The sequence below is a fragment of the Ovis aries genome, chromosome 4 (genome assembly GCF_016772045.2).
Source record: "Ovis aries strain OAR_USU_Benz2616 breed Rambouillet chromosome 4, ARS-UI_Ramb_v3.0, whole genome shotgun sequence".
In the NCBI taxonomy this organism is placed as follows: domain Eukaryota; kingdom Metazoa; phylum Chordata; class Mammalia; order Artiodactyla; family Bovidae; genus Ovis; species Ovis aries.
The window spans coordinates 8,866,887-8,889,617 of record NC_056057.1 but is presented as its reverse complement, the minus strand read 5'-3'; the positions used below and the strand labels follow the sequence as shown (position 1 = coordinate 8,889,617).

At 40.7% G+C, this 22,731-nt stretch overlaps 1 protein-coding gene across 4 annotated transcripts in view; it reads right to left on the bottom strand.

The window, feature by feature from the left end:
* Positions 1-22,731, bottom strand: part of CDK14 (cyclin dependent kinase 14) — a 677,451-nt gene that overhangs the window by 504,744 nt on the left and 149,976 nt on the right. For all 4 annotated transcript variants that reach the window (XM_015095181.4, XM_042248369.2, XM_027968434.3 and 1 more), the window contains one exon: positions 6,877-7,125. In XM_015095181.4, the coding sequence (XP_014950667.1) occupies positions 6,877-7,125 (249 nt within the window). The remainder of the gene's footprint in view (positions 1-6,876; positions 7,126-22,731) is intronic.

Genomic DNA, 22,731 nt, shown 5'->3' with positions numbered 1-22,731 from the left:
ATAGGACAGGATGCTGCTCAAAAACTTCCATTTCTGGCCCAGTGAGGAATCTAAAGGAAAACAGTTTTCCTGTGAAAATGAGCATGGTAAAATCTCCCATCCCACTACAATCAGGGAGAGAACAAAAAGGCAGAGTGGGCAGAGAGGACTCAGAATAAAACAGAATACTGTGGTATCATACTAAAAGAGGAAAAGAAACGATTTCCAGCTTGAACAAGGAAAAGCAAAGGCTTTTTTCCAGGGCATAGTGAACGGAAGAAAAAGCTCCCAAAATGAAAAGGAAGCAAAGCATTTACCACACAAAATAACAGAAGTGCCCTGATATAGAAGAAAGGCATCCCAGAGTGGACCAAAAAACGATAAACTCAATAAGAAACTCTCAGGAAAGAGGATCTAAAGGAAGTTAATATAATAGGAGAGAAATAGTGGACATTTCCAGTTAAACATGGTAGCCTGGAATTCCAGGGCAGGATTCCCTGTTTCAACATTTTAATAATGTGCGTATGTGTCTGTTTACCCCACACAGCTGTTCAATCTGTTCCCTTGGTAAGCCCCCTGTTAAAGAATAACACAGGGCTTCCCAGGGAGCGCAGTGATAAAGAATTGGCCTGCCAATACAGGAGACACGGGAGACTCGGGTTTGATCCCTGGGTCAGGAAGATGCCCTGGAGAAGGAAATGGCAGCCCACTCCAGTTTTCTTGCCTGGAGAATCCCATGGACAGAGGAGCCTGGAGGGCTACAGTCCATGGGGTTGCAAAGAGTTGGACATGACAGAGCAACTGAGCACATGGTGTCTTGAACACAAGTATTTATTTCTCCCCCATACACCAATCTGTATTAAAATGAAAGCAAAGTTATAACTTAGAAGAGCAACTGAATGAATAAGGGGAAGACTGCAGACAAGATACAAACAAAAATTTTGAGAAACAAATTTTGGGAAACAAATGGATAGGAGGTCACTGACAAGGACGATGACCACAGGTGGAAACCAAGGGTGGGAATCAATGAGAAATAAGTCAATTCCCACTTCAGAATCCCTGAAACACTCAAGAATTGGAAGCTGAACTTCAAGGAGGGGTGAAAACCAAAATGACTGGTCAGATTAGATTTAAAGAACAAGTCCTTTCCCCTAGACTCTCCCAATCAGGTGTCTGTCCATCCCTGATCCCGGGAAAGGTTTATTCTCTGAAGAGGTTGAACGTGAAAGGCTCATAACTAGGACACCAAGAATTATGAAAATCAGGATTAAGAATCAGACTGAACGAAAACAATGCACAAAAAAGGGCCTGAGCCCCTTCTTGATCATCTCGGGAACCAACAACTAGGCTTACATATCCTGAAATCTAGATTGGCCATTCAGCTTTGGAGGAATGAAAGGATGCTCCTGACAGCTCATAGGAGATGGACCAGTCCAGACCGGATGAGGCCAATGGAGAACCATAAGGAGACGAAACCCGACAGATGACCTCATTCTGATTTGTTTCAGAGGAGTGTTCTAGTTTTATCAAATAGTTTGGGGCCTCAGTTTGTGGTTAAAATTCTATTAATTAATTGTATTAATAGCAAACAAGTGAACAGAAGGGGTAAGTACAACCAGGAAAAACAAAAAGTTGCGCAAGCAAAGAAACTTAATCATAGTATACTATGTGACCTCACTAACAATGGTACTCACATCACCACAAGACTGCAAAGACTGGATATTAACTAACGGCAAAAAGTAGGGAAGGAGACTTCCCTGGTGGTCCAGCGGGTAAGAATCTGCCTTGCAATGCAGGAAACACAGGTTTGATCCCTGGTCGGGATTCTCGCCTGAAGAATTGCATGGACAGAGGAGCCTCGTGGGCTACAGTCCATGGGGTTGCAAAGAGTCAGACACAACTAAGAAACTAACACTTCTAAAAGAGAAACTTCCCTTCATCAATGACTAGATTACCTTGAGGTGAATCTCATAGAGAAATCACTGAAAATAAATGCTTAATCATCTGCTTTATTTACCAGCTTTCAACACTAACTCTTTTCTTTTTTCCTGGCCACACCACACAGCATGTGGCGTATTAGTTCTCCCACCAGGGATCGACCCAGCACCCACTGCCGAGGAAGCCTGGAATCTTCACCACGAGACCACCAGGGAAGTACCTCAGCACTAATTCTTATTTGTCCTTATAACGGTATCTATTGGGTTTTGTATATTAATGTTCCAATCTGCAATCTGACTAACTTCTCTCACTGTTTATAGTATTCCCACTGATTCTTTGGTTTTTTTTCAAATATAGCATCATAAATCTGCAATAAGGAAAACTGTGCCCCTTCTCATTTGCTCTCATTATCTGTAGAGATGATATGCTACTCCCTATTTTCTCTTTTTGACAGATTTGTATGGGATTCAACCAATAATTTTTCTATCGGTTATTTTCAAGGGAAAGGAATGTTTCAGTAGTTTGAGAAGGGTATGACCAAGAGAGCTTTTCTAGCTTTATGGAATAAAGGTCTTTGCTCTGTTTTCATAAAGTAAAAAGAAAAAAAAATGACAATATCACATACATTGAGATTTCCCTTTTGTTTCACTTCAACACTGCTTTCTGGAATTTCTTTTTCCCTATTGAAACTGCCCTGCATAGACGTCTACTCAGTACAAGGCTTTGCCCTGAAAAGGTGCTCCAATCTGCTATTCTAGAGAACACAAGGAGGAAGACCAGCAGACACCCCCTGGTCTCTGGGCCTGCATCCACCCACAGGTGCATCGAAGTCCCCTCCACGCACGGCTGCTGTCCTCACAAGGCCCCAGCATGCGGGGGTTCCCGGGCTCTGAGAGAAGTCCCTAGTCCCCTGGCCTTTCCTGAGCTTCCTCCTCTACACTTTCTCGTACCACATGCTTCTTAAAATTGTCCACGGTTTGCTCCCCTCACTCCTCTTTTGAGGTTCACGGAGAAACCTCCTCATTTTTATTTGCTGTTGATGTTGCCATGCCATTGCCACCCTCCCTGAGTCTGCCCCTATTCCACACATACACATTGCTATATTTAAAACAGATAACCAACAAGGACCTACCGTACAGCACAGGGAACTCTGCTCAATGTTATGTGACAACCTAAATGGGAAAATAATCTGAAAAAGTATAGATAACGTAAACGTATAACTGAATCACTCTGCTAAACACTGAAACTAACATAACATTATCAATCACCTGTGCTGTGCTCAGTCGCTCAGTCACGTCTGACTCTTTGCAACCCCATGGACTGTAGCCTGCAAGGATCCCCTGTCCATGGGATTCTCCAGGCAAGAAAACTGGAGTGGGTTGCCATCCCTCCTCCAGGGGATCTTCCCAATCCAGGGACTGAACCCAGGTATCCTGCATTGCAAGCAGATTCTTTACCGTCTGAGCCACCAGGGAAGCCCAAGAATACTGGATTGGGTAGCCTATCCCTTCTTCAGGGGATCTTCCCAATCCAGGAATTGAACCAGGGTCTCCTGCATTGCAGGCGATTCTTCACCAGCTGAGCTACCAGGGAAGCCCCATTAATCACCTATACTCCAGTATAAAGGACTGGACTTCCCTGGTGGCTCAGACGGTAAAGCGTCTGCCTACAATGCAGGAGATGCGGGTTCAACCCCTGGGTTGGGAAGATCTCCTGGAAAAGGAAATGGCAACCCACTCCAGTATTCTTGCCTGGAAAATCCCATGGACAGAGGAACTTGGTAGGCTATACAGTCCGTGGGGTCGCAAAGACTCAGACATGACTAAGCGACTTAACTTTCACTTTCCAGTATAAAATAAAAAGTAAAAGAAAGAAGATGGTGCTGGAGAAGACTCTAGAGAGTCCCTTGGACAGCAAAGAAATTAAACCAGTCAATCCTAAAGGAAATCAACCCTGAATATTCACTGAAAGGACTGATGCTGAAGCTGAAGCTTCAATACTCTGGCTACCTGATGAGAAGTGTCAACTCACTGATGCTGGGAAAGATTGAAGGCAGGAGGAGAAGGGGGTGACAGAGAATGGGATGGTTGGATGGCATCACTGACTCAATGGACATGAGTTTGAGCAAATTCTGGGAGATAGTAAAGGACAGGAAAGCCTGGCATGCTGCAGTTCATGGGGTCGCAGAGTTGGACAAGACTTACTGACTGAACAATAGCAACAACAAAAAAAGAAAGAAAGAGAAATGCGGAATATATCAGACAAGTCTCAACTTTCCTTGAAAAGAATTTTAGCAAATCCCTTATTTCAAATCACAATTAAATATCAAAATCCCCCCATTGTTATTTATACTATGATGTACACATTGACTTTTAAGGTTATATGACCCCTAGTAGCAGCAAACACACCCAACACCCAATCCTGGTTTCTAAATACTATGCTTCAGTAAAAGGAAACAGGGCTCTCTGGAGAAATGGCTGAATCTGGGTCTGGGGCTGGGAAAATACAAGATAAGCCAAGAGCAACTTGTAGGACAAGAAAGTACGGAAGTGCTTCAAAAACACTCCGCATAATAGGCTCTAGGTTCATCCACCTCGTTAGAATTGACTCAAATGCATTCCTTTTTATGGCTGAGTAGTATCCCATTATAACTATACAGCTTCTTTATCTATTCACCTGTCGATGGACGTCTAGCTTGCTTCCATGTCTTGGCTACTGTAAACAGTGCTGCAATGCATACTGGGGTACATGTGTCTTTTTCAGCCCATGGGAATTTGCAATATGACTGAAGTAACTCAAACTGAGGCTCAGTAATAACCTAGAGGGGTGGGAAGGGGATTCAAGAGGGAGGGGACACATGCACACCTATGGCTAATTCATGCTGATGTATGACAGAAATCAACCAATATTGTAAACTAATCACCAATCAACTAAAAATAATAAAAAATGTTTTTAATATTAAAAAAAAATTTTTTTAATATTTTTTGAAAAGGTATATGGGACAAATTGAGAGCAGCATTGAAACACAAACATTGCCATATGTAAAGCAGACAGCCAGTGGGGATTTGCTGTGCGACACAGGGAACTCAAAGCCAGGGCTCTGTGACAACCCAGAGGGGTGGGATGGGGTGGGAGGTGGGAGGGAGGCTCAAGAGGTGGGACATAGTGTATCAAAGGCTGATTCATGTTGATGTATGGCAGAAACCAGCACAATACTGTAAAGCAGTCATCCTTCAATCAAAAATAAGTAAGTAAATAATAAACATTTCAACAATTAAAAGGGGAATGAGACATCTCAAAAGGACACAGGGGCCAACCTAAAAGAGCTCCCAATGACCAATGACTAAAGCAGCAACAATCTGAGCAAGAAAAGAAATAATGCACGATTGGACAATAACTAGGATTGAAGATAAAACACAGAATAACTAGTTTAATTTGATTTTCATATAAACAGTGAATAAGTTTGCCTCATTGCAATATCTCAATGCCCATTTCTATATATCATGTAGGGTGACAATTAACATTATTGAGATGACTATACAGTAAAATGGGCTTCCCTGATGGCTCAGGTAGTAAGGAATCTGCTTGCAATGCAAGAGACCTAGGCTTGATTCCTGGGTCGGGAAGATCCCCTGCAGAAAGAAATGGCTACTCACTCCAGTATTCTTGTCTGGAGAATTCCATGGACAGAGGAGCCTGGCAGGCTACAGTCCATGGGGCCACACAGAATCTGACACAACTGAACAAATAATATCTGTAGTAAAATATATATATAATTCTCTTGCCATAAGAGAAGTTTAATCATTCTCAAAGATTCTCTTTTCATTTCTTCTAAATGATACTAAATCTAAAAGTTTTCCCAAGTGTTAGTGTTGTTTATGTGTGACCTAGACAGACACTACACTGCAATCATGGATAAGATTATAGGGACCAATCCGGGGAAACCCAGATAATCAATTCTCCTCAAAAAGGCTGCATTAACAATATTTATTTTCACTTCATTAACAACAACAACAACAAAAAAACCTGTGACACAAGATTTTCGTGGTATCCCACACTTTACTTAAATTGAAGCGTCAATATTCTAGCAGCTGACATTTCTTGCTCTTTTTTGACCATCATGGAATTTAATATTTAAAGTCTACGAAATGGAATATGCTTCTTAGCAAGATGACAGAATCAAAACTCTCTTAGCACTCTTCTCTCACCCTTTAAATTCTTAGACTATGTCATAAAGTTCTTCAGTGTGGGTTAAATCTGAAAATTACTGAATTTCCAAAGATCATAAGGCTTATTTTTTTTTTTAACAATGTTAAACGCAGGCCAGTCTTGGAAAGATGAGTTTCAATAAAATTCTTTACAGTCAAAAAGCAGCGATCATCTCAAACTTTATACCTTCTTCGGCCCAAAGGCAAGACTTGCTTTAATACAGTTTGACCTCAGAAAATTTCCTTGTGATGAATAAGATTTCTCTTTATAAGATCAATTTCAATGTCTAGCTCCTAATTTTAAAAATATTGACAACAAAAACCAACTGTAATAAGACAAGTGAACAACTTTTAACAAGTATTCTGAAATGAAATTCTTTGTGAATCTGTCAAATTCAAAACTATCCTTACTGCCTGCCAACACAGTAAAGTTTGAAAATCCTCTCCAAGAGTTTGAATTACCCAAGGAGTTTAAATGACAAATTCCTCTAACTGGAAACAGCTAGGGGAAAAAAAAATTTTTCCCCAAAATAAGTTTAATCATTTCTCACTGGCTTGCTGGGTGCCTGTGAATCAAGAGTTTGTATATGTAGTTGGCACTTGCGCAGGCCTGCACACTCTCTTCCAGAAAACGCTGAACCACCTAAGGAGAGAATGCATAATAAGGCACTGATAAAGCCACCTGCTGGCTCCCTGCACATTGTCCCACTTGCTCTGCTCACCCGTTAGTAAGTGAGAAGATCGCACTCACCGAGCTGGGGCTGGAGTGCCGCCGAACTTTAGGAGACTCTTTGCCAGCGGAGGAGCTCTTATTAAAGTTAATGCAAGCATTGTTCTCAGAATGCACCCTCTTCACTTGATTAGCGGGTTTCTCAAATGGGTCAAAAGTGCTCTGTGTCCTCTGAACCCTGACTTTCTTATCCTCAGGAATTGTGTCCAGGGGTTTGATCACTGAGTCCATTCCTGGGCAGTTTCGTGTGGACATCTTTGTGACACATATCTGGCGGAAAAAAAGAGAGAGAGAGAGAAATTAAACTCAGATCACTCCACTGAAACTTTAATATCACTACACATGAGGATTTATTATCTTACAAAGCATGCCCATTTTTATCTCAGGAAATAACCCCAAAGGCTATATTCTAAAAGCTACACCAGCTTAAACCACAATATGAAAAACTCGTCACCATCATTCCACTTACCATACTTGCTGGGGGCTTCCCTGGTGGCTCAGATGGTAAAGAATCTGCCTGCAATGCAGGAGACCCAGGTTCAATCTTTGGGTTGGGAAGATCCCCTAGAGAAGGGAATGGCTACCTACTCCAGTATTCTTGCCTGGAGAAATCCACGGACAGAGGAGCCTGGCCGGGTCACAAAGAGTCGGTCGGACAGACTGAGCAACTAACACTTCGCTATATTATATTATAATTATATTATATTATAATTATATTCACTGAGGGCTGACACTGAAAACGTTATCCCTAAAACAGGAAGCTTAGCACCCAGGCTGCTAGTGCCCTGAGGTGGTTCTCGACCTTGTCATTTATTTTACCACCTGACTGCAAGTGGGATATTTCCGAATCACTAAAAGATGGATAATTTGCCTTAATTTTTTTTTAAAAAATCGGTTCAATTAATTCAGAAGGGCATTTTCATTGATGGGCCATCCCAGAAGCAACTAACATGGCTACAGGAAAACATCACTATGTTCTTCAAAACCTTAAAGCTTGAATACATGTTTAAAATCTATCCCCATCTTGATTTCATCTCTAAACTAGAATGGAGCATATAAAAGGGCTAACGGTTAGAGATACTGAAAGGTGAAAGCAATGTTGTTTCTAATACTAAAACTAACAGATGAAAACGAAAAATAATACCACGTAGAAAAACACGGAATGACACTCATTTCAAAATGCTGTATGTATTACTTCACTACACCCCTACTTCCTTCTCAATTTTGCTCATTCTCTTCCAGCATAATCTGAACGAGTCTTGCTTTATTTTAGTCTCTCTGATTTTTGCTCCTTGCTTTCCACTGTATGTTCCAGCTCTCTCATTCTCCATATATTCTCAAGACATTTTTACTTAGTAACTTCATGGCCTCTAGCTTGTCCGTAAAGTAAGGTAACTTTATCATGCAGTCTAAAGAAAAGATACCTCTGATTTGCTTTTAAAGTTTTATTTTTTCTTCTTGTGAAAAGTTTCCACATTCCTATTTAAGAAAGCAGGAAAACAGACGGTATCTAAGAAAATCTCATATTGTTAAAGCAAACATTTAAGTGTCTGAGTAATACATATGGGATGATTCCATACTGGCAAGAAATGAAACTATGTGTATGGATATAAAAATATATATATATATATACATACATACATATATATATATGACAGATAGAGCTATTTGTATGTGTGTGTATGAGCACATATTAATATAAAGGTATACAAGGAAATACACCAAAGTGTTAAGATACCTCCAGATAAGCAGAACTGAAGGGGCAAAGGGTAAGATTACTTACTTTTTACATACCCCTGTATTTTTTGAACTGTATAATAAACATGCTTGACATGCAATTTTTTGAAAATAGTAAAGTGTATAATTAAATTATTTCAAGTTATTGAAGCAAAATTTGGATTAAATACTAAGTATCAACTCTGTCCTATGAGTGTATCTGAACTACCAAGCATAGGTTCAATTTTAATTAAATCCAATAAGAAGGAGATCAACCCACTTTTTACAGTATCACAAAACTGCTGAAGATGTCTTTAAAAGACAAGGCAGAGTCCTCCTGATCAAGAACTAACGATTTATCACAATATTAAACGCATTCAGTTTTTTTTAAGAGTTCATGTGTTCCTCATACAGATATGAAAGCAAGAAACAGTAGATGTGATATGGATATGAAACCACTCGTCTCCCCGAGGCAGCTGAACTGCAACATAAAAACACATGAACCTGAGAAGTCAATGAACTCTAAATATAAGAAATCTAGAGAAAATAGCACGAAGGTACATCAAAATCAAATTGCTTAAAACCAGTAAAAAAGAGAGTATCTTAAAAAGGGGGCAGAGGGAAAAAAGTACTTTAAAAGAGAAGACAGGAAATATTTGGAAACTAAACAATAGGGGAATTAGAAAGTCTCTTGAATTAGTTGAATAAAATCTCTTGAACAGAATATCAAAATAGATACAGCTCAAATAGCATTTTAACTGTAGGAAAATTTATAATAGTAAATGCATTGAGCAGGAAAAAAAAAGTCTCAAAGTAGTCAGAGTACACCTTTAAGGGATCACTCTGGTGGTTCAGTGGTTAAGAGTCTGCCTTGCAATGCAGGGGATGCGGGTTTGATCCCTGGTCAGGGTGGCCGGACAGTAAAGCGTCTGCCCACAATGCAGGAGGCCCGGGTTCAATCCTTGGGTTGAGAAGATCTCCTGGAGAAGGAAATGGCAACCCACTCCAGTATTCTTGCCTGGAAAATCCCATGGACGGAGGAACCTGGTAGGCTACAGTCCACGGGATTGCAAAGAGTCAGACACAACTGAGCAAGTTCACTTTCAGGGAACTGAGTCCCACACACCTCAGAGTAACTAAGCCAATGCACCCCAAGAAAGCCCACGCATGGCAACAGAAGCTCCTGCATGCCACAACTAAGATCCCAGGCAGCCAGATAAATAAATAAACTTGTTTTTAAAAAAGAGCGCCCCTTAAAATACTAGCCAGAAAAAGAACACTTATTAAAACCTGAAATAAGCAGAGAATTAACGTAATGAAAATATATCATCATGGAAATAAATGAAACAGAACATGAAAAACCACAAAGAAAATCAATGAAACCGAAAGCCAGTTTTCAGAGAAGATTAAAAAAAAAAAAAGGATACACCTCTAGCCGGACTGATAAGAAAGAAAGGGAAATAACATGCATTGCCAGTAACAGAAATGAGAGAGACAGCATCACTACTCATCCAACAGACATTATCAAGAACTTTATGCCGGTAAGTCCAGCAACTTCGATGAAGCAAATTCCTAGAAAGACAAAAACTACCAAAGTTCACTTGAAATCAAAGTGATTTCAAAGAAATCAAAGGTGTAACCAAAAACCTTATCACAAAGAAAATGCCAGGACCAGAAAAGATTGCTGGTGAAGTAAACCAAACATTTAAGGGGAAAAAAAAAACACCAATTTCACAGAAACTCTTCCAAAATATTCCAGAGAAGGGGATACTTCCTCACTCATTCTATGAAGCCAGCATCATTCCATCACTAAAACCAGAAAAAAATAAGAAAACTACAGATCCATTTCTCTGATGAATATAGATTAAAAATTATTGGCACATTTTTAACAAACTGAATCCAACAATATATAAAATGGATAAGTAAGGAAAAAGTGGCATTAATCCCAGGAAGGCAAGGTTGGCTTAATACTCAAACACGTGCAATTCACCATTTTATTACACAACGTCAGAAGTCTCTGGAACGGCTCCCCGTGACGGCCACTTGCAGGCAGCCACACTCTTCCTTCATCTGCGGATCTTCCCCGTGGGCTGTACTTGCTGACTTAGATCCAACAAACAGAATACGGCAGAAATCACTTCTGAGAGAAGATAAAAGACTGTGGCTTCCGCAGTGGTACCTCCTCACTCCCATCCCCCGTCTCCTAGATCACTATCCAAGGCAAAGTCAGCAGCCACGTCAGACAGGGGCTCTGTAGAGAGGTGCGTTTATGAGAAGGACTGCCAACAACCACATGAGTTGAGCCCTCAAGTGTGACCACCGCCCCTGCCCCTGCCGGACTGGAACCTCATACAAGACTCTGAGTCACAGGCACTCAGGTAAGGAGTCCTAGATTCTAAACCAACAGCAACGGTTAAACTGAATGCCTTTCTCCCAAGAACAGGATGTCCACTCTCAGTCACGTTGACTCAGCATTGTATTACAAGCTCCAGACAATGCCACAAGGCAAGAAAAAGGAAATAAAAGACATCCACATTGAAAAGGAGGAAATAAGACCCACTTTATTCGCAGAAGACATTATCATCTGTGTTGAATGAAATCTACCAGGAAAAAAGCAAAAACACTAGAATTAACATGTTGATCAAGGGTGCAAGATATAAGACCAATATACAAAAATCATTTGTATTTTCAGATATTAATAACAATCAGAAATGTTAACTAAAAATAACACCGTTTATAACAGTTTCAAGCAATATAAAATACTTAGTGATCCATCTGACAAAATCTGAGCAGATCTGTACACAGAAACTATAAAGTATGCTTGAGAAAAATGAAACAAAGGGGCCAACCAACTCACGGGTCTTTCAATCCACTGTGATACTTTCAGAAAGAAGTCAATCTCTGTGTTTCAGCCATAAAATACTGAATTTCTTAAAGGAAGATTTACATAGAACTATCAAGCAAAGTGATAAATGTGTGTGAAATGATCACATAAACAGGTACAAATGGGGGTTGAATTGATACAGTGATAATGGGAAAATGATGACCACGTTTGAGCTCCAACCCTATCCTTGAAAGTAGCACCAGGAAGTATAAACCCCATGGAAACTCTTAATTTTGCCAAAGAGAATAAGGAGCTAACACAGCACTGTACTTAACTCTACATTCTATTTTTTATTCAAGCTCTTTGAACTACCTTAGTAAATTCGACTTTATCAGAGAAGTTTTTCTGCCACATTCATGAGGAAACAGATGGGGGAAAAACTCCTGCAGATGTATAGGGAAATTTTACTAGAAAATATAAAATTTTAGCACACATACACCAGCACACCATAGTGGGGGAGAAGGTAACATGACAAATGACACTTCAATATGTTGGCAGAGGAAAGAAGACCACCTTCAAAGCTAAAAAGGAATGAACTTACTTCTTAGCCAGTTTATGATAAACTCATACAAACCCATATCAGATAAACTCATATAAACCTTTTATTTGCTTCCTGCCTCCAACCATGAGAAAACTAATATTCACACGGCTTTTTGTTAACTTTAAGAGACACAGGTACATTGGATCGGAAATTTTGATAACTCTTTAAGAGAAACTGTTACAGAATATACTGTGATGCAAGCCTTATCTCCTTCTTCATGCCTTATATTAAGAGCCCTACATTAACATGTTTTCAGTCAGGTAGCATCCTACTAAAGAGACACGCATGATCATTGTAAACATCAGTGTAAACTGTACACCTGTGGAAAACCAAGTTCTCTAAAGCCATGAAGACAAAAAAGGCAGCCCAATTCTTATTTTTAAGAGGAAAATGTATTTCAACAAAATTTTCTAAAATTAAAATATTTCCCACAAACATTCTTAAATATTTCATGTTTATCATTTTTGCTGCTGCTGCTGCTAAGTCGCTTCAGTCGTGTCTGACTCTGCGCAACCCCACAGACGGCAACCCACCAGGCTCCCCCGTCCCTGGGATTCTCCAGGCAAGAACACTGGAGTGGGTTGCCATGTCCTTCTCCAATGCAGGAAAGTGAAAAGTGAAAGCGAAGTCACTCAGTCGTGTCCGACTCTTTGCGACCCCATGGACTGCAGCCCACCAGGCTCCTCCACCCATGGGATTTTCCAGGCAAGAGTACTGGAGTGGGGTGCCATCGCCTTCTCCAATCATCATCAGCAAATGACTAAATACAAGCAGAAAACAACTACTAATGCAAAGCGAACTTCTGGGAAACAGTATACTTGTTCAAATACACGCCTTGGATGTTACTTTACTTACTACATTCACAACCGTATTTCTCGCTAGTCAGTTTCTAATTCATATGATAATTTAGAAAGATATCAATACTCTATGGTGGTTTGCAGAGTGTCGTATTCTCCAGGCAGCTCATCAGAAGAACACAGGGGAGACTCAGCATCTTCTGATGCATTTCCACACAGGCAAGGATGTTGTATATATCACTTAACCCCTTCCTTACTGGCTCAGTGCCTGGCCCACAGTGAAGTGCAACAAGTTTTTCTAGAATTAATCCACCAGATTTAAGAGGATTCATCCGAATCATCAGTCTTCATGCTCTCTTGCTAAAAGGGCTGACGTTCTGCGATATTTTTTATTCAAGATCTACTGTCACAAACAAACCAAAAAAAAAAAAACAAACAAACAAACAAACCACAGCAATCTTGACATACAAATAATAAACATACGTATATATTCATAAAATGCTATCAGTAAAAGTATTTCTAAACTACAAGCTCAATGTGATAAGCAGAATTCTACGACACCCAATTGACCTTTCTCTCTCTCTCTTTAGTTGTTCAGTCGTGTCCAACTCTTGCGACCCCAATGGACTGTAGCCCGCCAGGACTTTTAAACTATAGAAACTGTAAGACAATAAGCTAGTAAGTATGTAGCAATGTGTTACATATCAACAGAAAACTAATAAACTCACTTTAGTGAAATTGCCTGAAGCACTCATATTTGAGCAGAATGTTCTTAGGAACATGGGGCAGGTACCACTTTCTATACCTGATACACTGTATCAGATCCAAGAGAGATAAGCAACATTTCTTAGGACTGCTATCTATGCTGCTAAGTCGCTTCAGTCGTGTCCGACTCTGTGCGATCCCATAGACGGCGGCCCATCAGGCTCCCCCATCCCTGGGATTCTCCAGGCAAGAACACCGGAGTGGGTTGCCGTTTCCTTCTCCAATGCATGAAAGTGAAAAGTGAAAGTGAAGTCACTCAGTCGTGTCCGACTCTTTGCGACCCCATGGACTGCAGCCCACCAGGCTCCTCCGCCCATGGGATTTTCCAGGCAAGAGTACCGGAGTGGGGTGCCATAAATGACCATATTATTGGGAGCTTTCTGCATGACATAACTCCATCAGCAATATAAAACCCATGAAAAAATTCTCCACATAACTAAATTAATACACAATTTATGCCTGTGTCCCCTTCTCTTGGGTTTGTATGAATAAAACCAGTATCAGGCCCGCTTTGTTACAGGTACCTTCATCCAGGGAGAGTAATCCATACTTGTGTTTTCCACATAGGGCAAAGTGGCTGTTCTGGAAAAGCTTCCAGTTTCCAGTATTTAGGACCAGCAACTTAAACTTGATCTGGCCATCTCTGTTAACCACAGCACAACAGAGAGCAGAATCCAGGCCCTTCAGAAGGATACAGGGAAGCAGCCTCACTGAGCTCATTAGCTCATCAGGGAGAGGTCTTGCCCACAGAAGGAGCCAGGCAAGGTGAATCAAGAGTGGCCTTCATTCCCCCTAGCTGCCATTTCTGGCTTCCCTGGTGACTCAGCTGGTAAAGAATCCACCAGCAATGCAGGAAACCTGGGTTCCATCCCTGGGTTGGCAAGATCCCCTGGAGAAGGAAACAGCAACCCACTCCAGTATTCTTGCCTGGAGAATTCCATGGAAGGGGAGCCTGGCGGACTTCAGTCCATGGGGTTACAAGAGTCGGAAACAACTCAGCAACTAAACCACCCCCCCCAATTATTAAAGTGCACATGGTGCGTGAAGAAAAAGGTGAGCTGACAAGAGTCCTAGTGTCAAAAAGGGTTCTAGGAGGCAGACTATGCACTCTCCAGTGCCCAAGGCTTCGCTTGAATCCTTCCATCAACCTGGCAGCAATCTAAGTGAACACTGTGCGTGTGTACTTAGCTGCTCAGCTGTGTCCAGCTTTTTGCAATCCCATGGACTGTAGACAGCCAGGCTCCTCTGTCCACGTGACTTTCTAGGCAAGAGTAGGTTGCCATTTCCTGCTCCAGGGGATCTTCCCAAACCCGGGATCGAACCCACATCTCCTCTGTCTTCCGCACTGGCCGGCAGATTCTTTACAACTGAGTCACCCAGAAAGCGTGTGGGCTACATTTGCGCCCCCAAATAGAATCTGTCTTTCTTCTCACAACAAAATGCTTGTGGTTGGTGCAGTAGAAAGTCTTGGTGACAGAATCTCATAAGAAAAGCAGAGGATAAAAGCATGATATGTCAAACTGGGAAAAAAAAAAATCAGCAGGAACCCATAACCTCAAAAAGGCAGATTTTTTTTCAACCACCAAACAGTAGCCCTTTGATCCACTGTTAACTTTCATGTGCAGCCCCAGTGCCCAGATTCTGGTCTATGTTCCAATTTTCCACTGTAAAGAAAGAGGAATCCTTGGAAGCAACCTGATTCCAGGTCACAGGGCAGGAAGCACAAAACAGCTGTGAAATATCCAGCTGTTACCAGAAAATTAAGATCCTTTCAAAAATGTCAGGGACAATGTTAGAAGGACAAAGGAATCTGGATATAGGGGTTCCTACTGGTCAAGCTGTGATTATATAATTGAGCATCAAAGAGAAAATAAAATTATGGTTATACGGAACAAGTGAATTATTGAAAGACCCCAAGTTCATTCTGATTTTGAGAGAGAAAAGTCAATATTAAAGGACAAATGGCAGTTGTGAGGAAGGATGAATATAACAGGATCCACAGTTGGTTTTCACATGTGGAACTGTGAGTGAGCCAACCAGTGCCAGAAAAAGTAGGAGCTGTACCCACCACAGGAGTGAGTGCTCAAGGCTTGTGGAAAGAGGGTCTAAACAGCCCAAGTGCGCAAAGTACAGCAATGCAGGATGTTTCAATAACAGACCAGGTCAATATAACACAGCAGTAAACCAAAGGGTACGTGATGTGGCCTAAGCAATGTTTTACAAAGAATACATTTAGTGGAGAGAGACCAGATGGTCAAGAAACATCACTGTGGAAGATATTTTTTGGAAATAAGTTAAATTTTTAAAACTAAGTGAAATTTAACCCTTAAACAGAAAATTCAACTCAAGTGCTAACCAATGACTCAGATCTGAATCACTCTGGAAAAAATCAACCAAGACTTTTGTGGACCGCAACAGTCAAACATGAGTTTGAGCAAGCTCCAGGAGTTGTTGATGGACAGGGAAGTCTGGCGTGCTGCAGTCCATGGGGTCACAAAGAGTTGGACACGACTGAGCGACCGAACTTAACAGTCTACACCTCCAGATCTTGTAACCCCAGCTATTCTACAAAGACATTGTTTTAATCGTGGATTGGTAACGATTACACAGTGGGCTTCCGTGGTGGCTCAGTGGTAAAGAATCTGCCTACCAAAGCCGGAGACATGGGTTCAGTCCCTGGTTTGGGAAGATCCCCTGGAGAAGGAAATGGTAACCCACTTATTCTTGCCTTGGAAATCCCATGCACAGAGGAGCCTGGCAGGCTACAGTCCATTGGGTTGCAAAAGAGTTGGACACGACTTAGCAACTAAACTACAACAACAGAAAAGATTACACAATCCGAAGAAGATTCAAAAACACTATTACTGAAACCCTTAGAAGGAATCTAATTAAGTAGACCCATATTCCTAGGAAGGCATAAAAAGAAATATAAAAATAATATGAAATTAACTAAACCCACTGTTGGTGTTTTAAAATAGGATGAGCATAAGTGTGGTAATATAACGTGCAAGAATATTTGTGCATGTTTTCCTTGTTTAAAAAATATCTGAAATATGTTAAGTTAATCTGTCACACTAAGTATTTGAAATTAAGGGAATTTAATTAAGGCAGTAATCAGTACTTAAATAGATTGAGACAAATTGGTTTTCAAAATTACATTAACTACATATTTTTAATGATGTGGGCACTAGCTGGGGATGTTCCAGGCACAGAAGACTCTTAGCCATGATATTCACCATCAGCTTTAACTGTCCTTAACTCAGCACAGGGCACACCAAGCCACAGACTTCCTCTTACTCCAAGCCATGGACCAACCCAATCACAGTAAATCGCTACACCAGCAGTACTGCCTGAAAACAACAGATATTCCAATGTTACCAGGAGACAGGATATGTTTTCTCTATGACGGCATTTTTTCACACTTCCGTGATCCACTTAGAAACTGAAGTGACAAAAATTACATAAGCAGGGCTGTCTGATGGTACTTGAAAACAGAAAAAAAGAAGAGATCATCACAAATACCAAAATAAACTTCTGTTCCTTTCTTTTTTCCAGTAAATTCAACAGAACCCAGAATTTCAAACATGGTTAGAGAGGCACCCACACGTTTAGACATTCGCCGGAATCCATTACTTCGGGTCACTCATCATAAGCTCACAGACTCAAAACTCAGTAAAAACTGCTAGCAATTCAAACAGTGTTGGAGGCTCCAAAAGTCACAGTTTGACCTGCAATTTTAGCTTGGAGCTATGTAAAATCCAGACAACTGTCTCCCAAACTCACAGCAGTAGATTTGAAACAGCACAACTTAATTCTGTTAAGGTTGGCACTCGCTTCAAGTGAATTCACTGGGGCCAAAAACTGTCCCTTTGAATCAACCATTTTCTGATGAGTGGCATTTCACTGGGTTTCAGAGGGTGATCTCTACTTCACTCCACACTCTTCATGAAGGCAAACACCAGAAAAAGAACTGGCTTCCACCATGATCTTCTGACATTCATATAAGGAATATCCATGCCAGATTCAATGCAAAACCGAAAGCAGCACAATTCTTGACAAGGAATCAACCTCTTCCATTTGTTTTCCCCTCATCTGTTACCCAGTGAGGGCCTGGTGGCTTTGTCTTACTCAGTATCCTCTCTCAAAATCTGTTCCCAATTAAAAAGCAATCCTCAGTCATTCACAAGGCTTTGAACACTTAAAATCAGAGTATCACCTCTCCCTGGATTATTTGAATGTTAAGCATTACAGGATAAAAAGCTTCATCCACTGTAAAGAATTGATGAGTGGGGAATGAATGGGGAGAGTATAGGAGAAATTTCTAATGCCACTAGAATCATAATTCTTAACAGTTGCTTTCATCTCTAACCTAAACCTGCAAGATCTAAACGCATGCTGTCCTCTCTTTGGTTGTAGCCTTCTCTGTTCTCCTCTGTGTGTAAGAGGGTGTATAGCAGCGGCAGTGTGAATGACTACATGGAACAATTAAAAAAAAAAATCAGAATGCACCATCTGTATGTATATAATGGGATATATGCCCGAGAATCCTTTCACTTACAACCATATTTCATCAGAACCAACATCTTGCCTAAAATCACCTTCAGAACATTAGCAAATATATAGGCAAGCTTGCCACCCATATTACTTCAGAACTAAGTGACTCAGAGGGCTTCCCTGGTGGCTCAGTGATAAAGAATTTGCCTGTCATTGCAGAAGACTCAGGTTCGATCCTCGAGTTGAGAAGATCCCCTGAAGAAAGAAAGGACAACCCACTCCAGCATTTTTGCCTGGGAAATCCCATGGACAGAGGAGCCTGGCAGGCTTCAGTCCATGGGGTTGCAAAGACTTGGACATGACTTTGCAACTAAACTATAAGTATTTCAGAACAAATCACTTCAGTTACCTGGGTCTCAGTCTTCTCACCTATAATGTGACAAAGCTGAAGCAAACCACTCTTCAGGCCTTCTGGCAGCTCAACTGTTCCATCACAAACTCCAGGCAGCAACTTAGTCGCTCAGTCGTATCTGACTCTGTGACCCCATGGACTGCAGCATACCAGGCTTCCCTGTCCTTCACATACCCTAAAGTCTGCTCATGTCCACTAAGCTGGTTGGTGATGCCATCCAACCATCTCATCCTCTGTCACCTCCCCCTTCTCCTTCTGCCTTCAATCTTTCCCAGCATTAGGGTTTTTTCCAATGAGTTGGCTCTTCACATCAGGTGGAAAAGTATTGGAGCTTCCGCAGCAGTCCTAATAAATATTCAGGGCTGATTTCCTTTAGGATGGACTGGTCTGAACTTCTTGCAGTCCAAGGGACTCTCAAGAGTCTTCTCAAGCACCACAATTCAAATTCCAGCAACATCAATTCTCTGGCACTCAGCATTCTTTATGGTCTAAATCTCACATCTGTACATGATTATTAGAACAACCACAGCTTTGACTATATGGGTATTTGTCGGCAAAGTGATGCTTCTGCTTTTTGATACACTGTCTAGGTTTGTCATAGCTTTCCTTCCAAAGACTAAGCATCTTTTAATTTCATGGCTGCAATTACTGTCCACAGTGGTTTTGCAGCCCAAGAAAATAAAATCTGTTACCATTTCCACTTTTTCCCCTTTGCTATCAGTCACTCAGTTCGGTTCACTCGCTAAGTCGTGTCCGACTCTTTGTGACCCCATGAATCGCAGCACGCCAGGCCTCCCTGTCCACCACCATCTCCTGGAGTTCACTCAGACTCACGTCTATCGAGTCCGTGATGCCATCCAGCCATCTCATCCTTGGTCATCCCCTTCTCCTCCTGCCCCCAATCCCTCCCAGCATCAGACTCTTTTCCAATGAGGCAACTCTTCGCATGAAGTGGCCAAAGTACTGGAGCTTCAGCTTTAGCATCGTCCCTTACAAAGAAATCCCAGGGCTGATCTCCTTCAGAATGGACTGGTGGACCATAGCAAAAATCAACAAAGCCAAAAGCTGGTTCTTTGAAAGGACAAATAAAATCGACAAACCATTAGCCAGACTCATCAAGAAACAAAGAGAGAAAAAACAAATCAATAAAATTAGAAATGAAAATGGAGAGATCACAACAGACAACACAGAAATACAAAGGACCATAAGAGACTACTATCAGCAGTTATATGCCAATAAAATGGACAACGTGGAAGAAATGGACAAATTCTGAGAAACGTACAACTTTCCAAAATTGAACCAGGAAGAAACAGAAAATCTTAACAGACCCATCACAAGCACGGAAATTGAAACTGTAATCAGAAATCTTCCAGCAAACAAAAGCCCAGGTCCAGACGGCTTCACAGCTGAATTCTACCAAAAATTTCGAGGAGAGCTAACACCTATCCTACTCAAACTCTTCCAGAAAATTGCAGAGGAAGGTAAACTTCCAAACTCATTCTATGAGGCCACAATCACCTAATACAAAAACCAGACAAAGATGCCACAAAAAAAGAAAACTACAGGCCAATATCACTGATGAACATAGATGCAAAAATCCTCAACAAAATTCTAGCAATCGGAATCCAACAACACATTAAAAAGATCATACACCATGACCAAGTGGGCTTTATCCCAGGGATGCAAGGATTCTTCAATATCCACAAATCAATCAATGTAATACACCACATTAACAAACTGAAAAATAAAAGCCATATGATTATCTCAATAGATGCAGAGAAAGCCTTTGACAAAATTCAACATCCATTTATGATAAAAACTCTCCAGAAAGCAGGAATAGAAGGAACATACCTCAACATAATAAAAGCTATATATGACAAACCCACAGCAATTATCCTCAACGGTGAAAAATTGAAAGCATTTCCCCTAAAGTCAGGAACAAGACAAGGGTGCCCACTTTCACCGCTACTATTCAACATAGCTCTGGAAGTTTTGGTCACAGCAATCAGAGCAGAAAAAGAAATAAAAGGAATCCAAACTGGAAAAGAAGAAGTAAAACTCTCACTGTTTGCAGATGATATGATCCTCTACATAGAAAACCCTAAAGACTCCACCAGAAAATTACTAGAGTTAATCAATGAATATAGTAAAGTTGCAGGATATAAAATCAACACACAGAAATCCCTTGCATTCCTATACACTAATAATGAGAAAGTAGAAAAAGAAATTAAGGAAACAATTCCATTCACCATTGCAATGAAAAGAATAAAATACTAAGGAATATATCTACCTAAAGAAACTAAAGACCTATATATAGAAAACCATAAAACACTGGTGAAAGAAATCAAAGAAGACACTAATAGATTGAGAAATATACCATGTTCATGGATCGGAAGAATCAATATAGTGAAAATGAGTATACTACCCAAAGCAATTTACAAATTCAACGCAATCCCTATCAAGCTACCAGTGGTATTTTTTATAGAACTAGAACAAATAATTTTAAGATTTGTATGGAAATACAAAAAACCTCGAATAGCCAAAGCAATCTTGAGAAAGAAGAATGGAACGGGAGGAATCAACTTGCCTGACTTCAGGCTCTACTACAAAGCCACAGTCATCAAGACAGTATGGTACTGGCACAAAGACAGACAGATAGATCAATGGAACAAAATAGAAAGCCCAGAGATAAATCCAAACACATATGGACACCTTATCTTTGACAAAGGAGGCAAGAATATACAATGGAGTAAAGACAATCTCTTTAACAAGTGGTGCTGGGAAAACTGGTCAACCACTTGTAAAAGAATGAAACTAGATCACTTTCTAACACCACACACAAAAATAAATTCAAAATGGATTAAAGATCTAAATGTAAGACCAGAAACTATAAAACTCCTAGAGGAGAACATAGGCAAAACACTCTCCGACATAAATCACAGCAGGATCCTCTATGATCCACCTCCCAGAATTCTGGAAATAAAAGCAAAAATAAACAAATGGGATCTAATTAAAATTAAAAGCTTCTGCACAACAAAGGAAACTATAAGCAAGCTGAAAAGACAGCCTTCTGAATGGGAGAAAATAATAGCAAATGAAGCAACTGACAAACAACTAATCTCAAAAATATACAAGCAACTTATGCAGCTCCATTCCAGAAAAATAAACGACCCAATCAAAAAATGGGCCAAAGAACTAAATAGACATTTCTCCAAAGAAGACATACGGATGGCTAACAAACACATGAAAAGATGCTCAACATCATTCATTATCAGAGAAATGCAAATCAAAACCACAATGAGGTACCATTTCACACCAGTCAGAATGGCTGCGATCCATAAGTCGGCAAGTAATAAATGCTGGAGAGGGTGTGGAGAAAAGGGAACCCTCTTACACTGTTGGTGGGAATGCAAACTAGCACAGCCACTATGGAGAACAGTGTGGAGATTCCTTAAAAAGTTGCAAATAGAACTACCTTATGACCCAGCAATCCCACTGCTGGGCATACACACCGAGGAAACCAGAACTGAAAGAGACACATGTACCCCAATGTTCATCGCAGCACTGTTCATAATAGCCAGGACATGGAAACAACCTAGATGTCCATCAGCAGATGAATGGATAAGAAAGCTGTGGTACATATACACAACGGAGTATTACTCAGCCATTAAAAAGAATACACTTGAATCAGTTCTAATGAGATGGATGAAACTGGAGCCGATTATACAGAGTGAAGTAAGCCAGAAAGAAAAACACCAATACAGTATACTGACACATATATACGGAATTTAGAAAGATGGTAATGATGACCCTGTATGCGAGACAGCAAAAGAGACACAGATGTATAGAACGGACTTTTGGACTCTGAGGGAGAGGGAGAGGGTGGGATGATTTGGGAGAATGGTACTGAAACATGTATACTATCATGTAAGAAACTAATCACCAGTCTATGTTGGATGCAGGATACAGGATGCTTGGGGCTGGTGCACGGGGATGATCCAGAGAGATGATATGCGGCGGGGGGTGGGAGGGGGGTTCATGTTTGGGAACTCATGTATACCCGTGGCAGAATCATGTCAATGTATGGCAAAACCAATACAGTGTTGTAAAGTAAAATAAAGTAAAAATAAAAATTAAAAAAATAAAAAATTATAATAAAAATTAAAAAAAAAAAAAGAATGGACTGGTTGGATCTCCTTGCAGTCCAAGGGACTCTCAAGAGTCTTCTGCAACACCACAGTTCAAAAGCATCAATTCTTCGACGCTC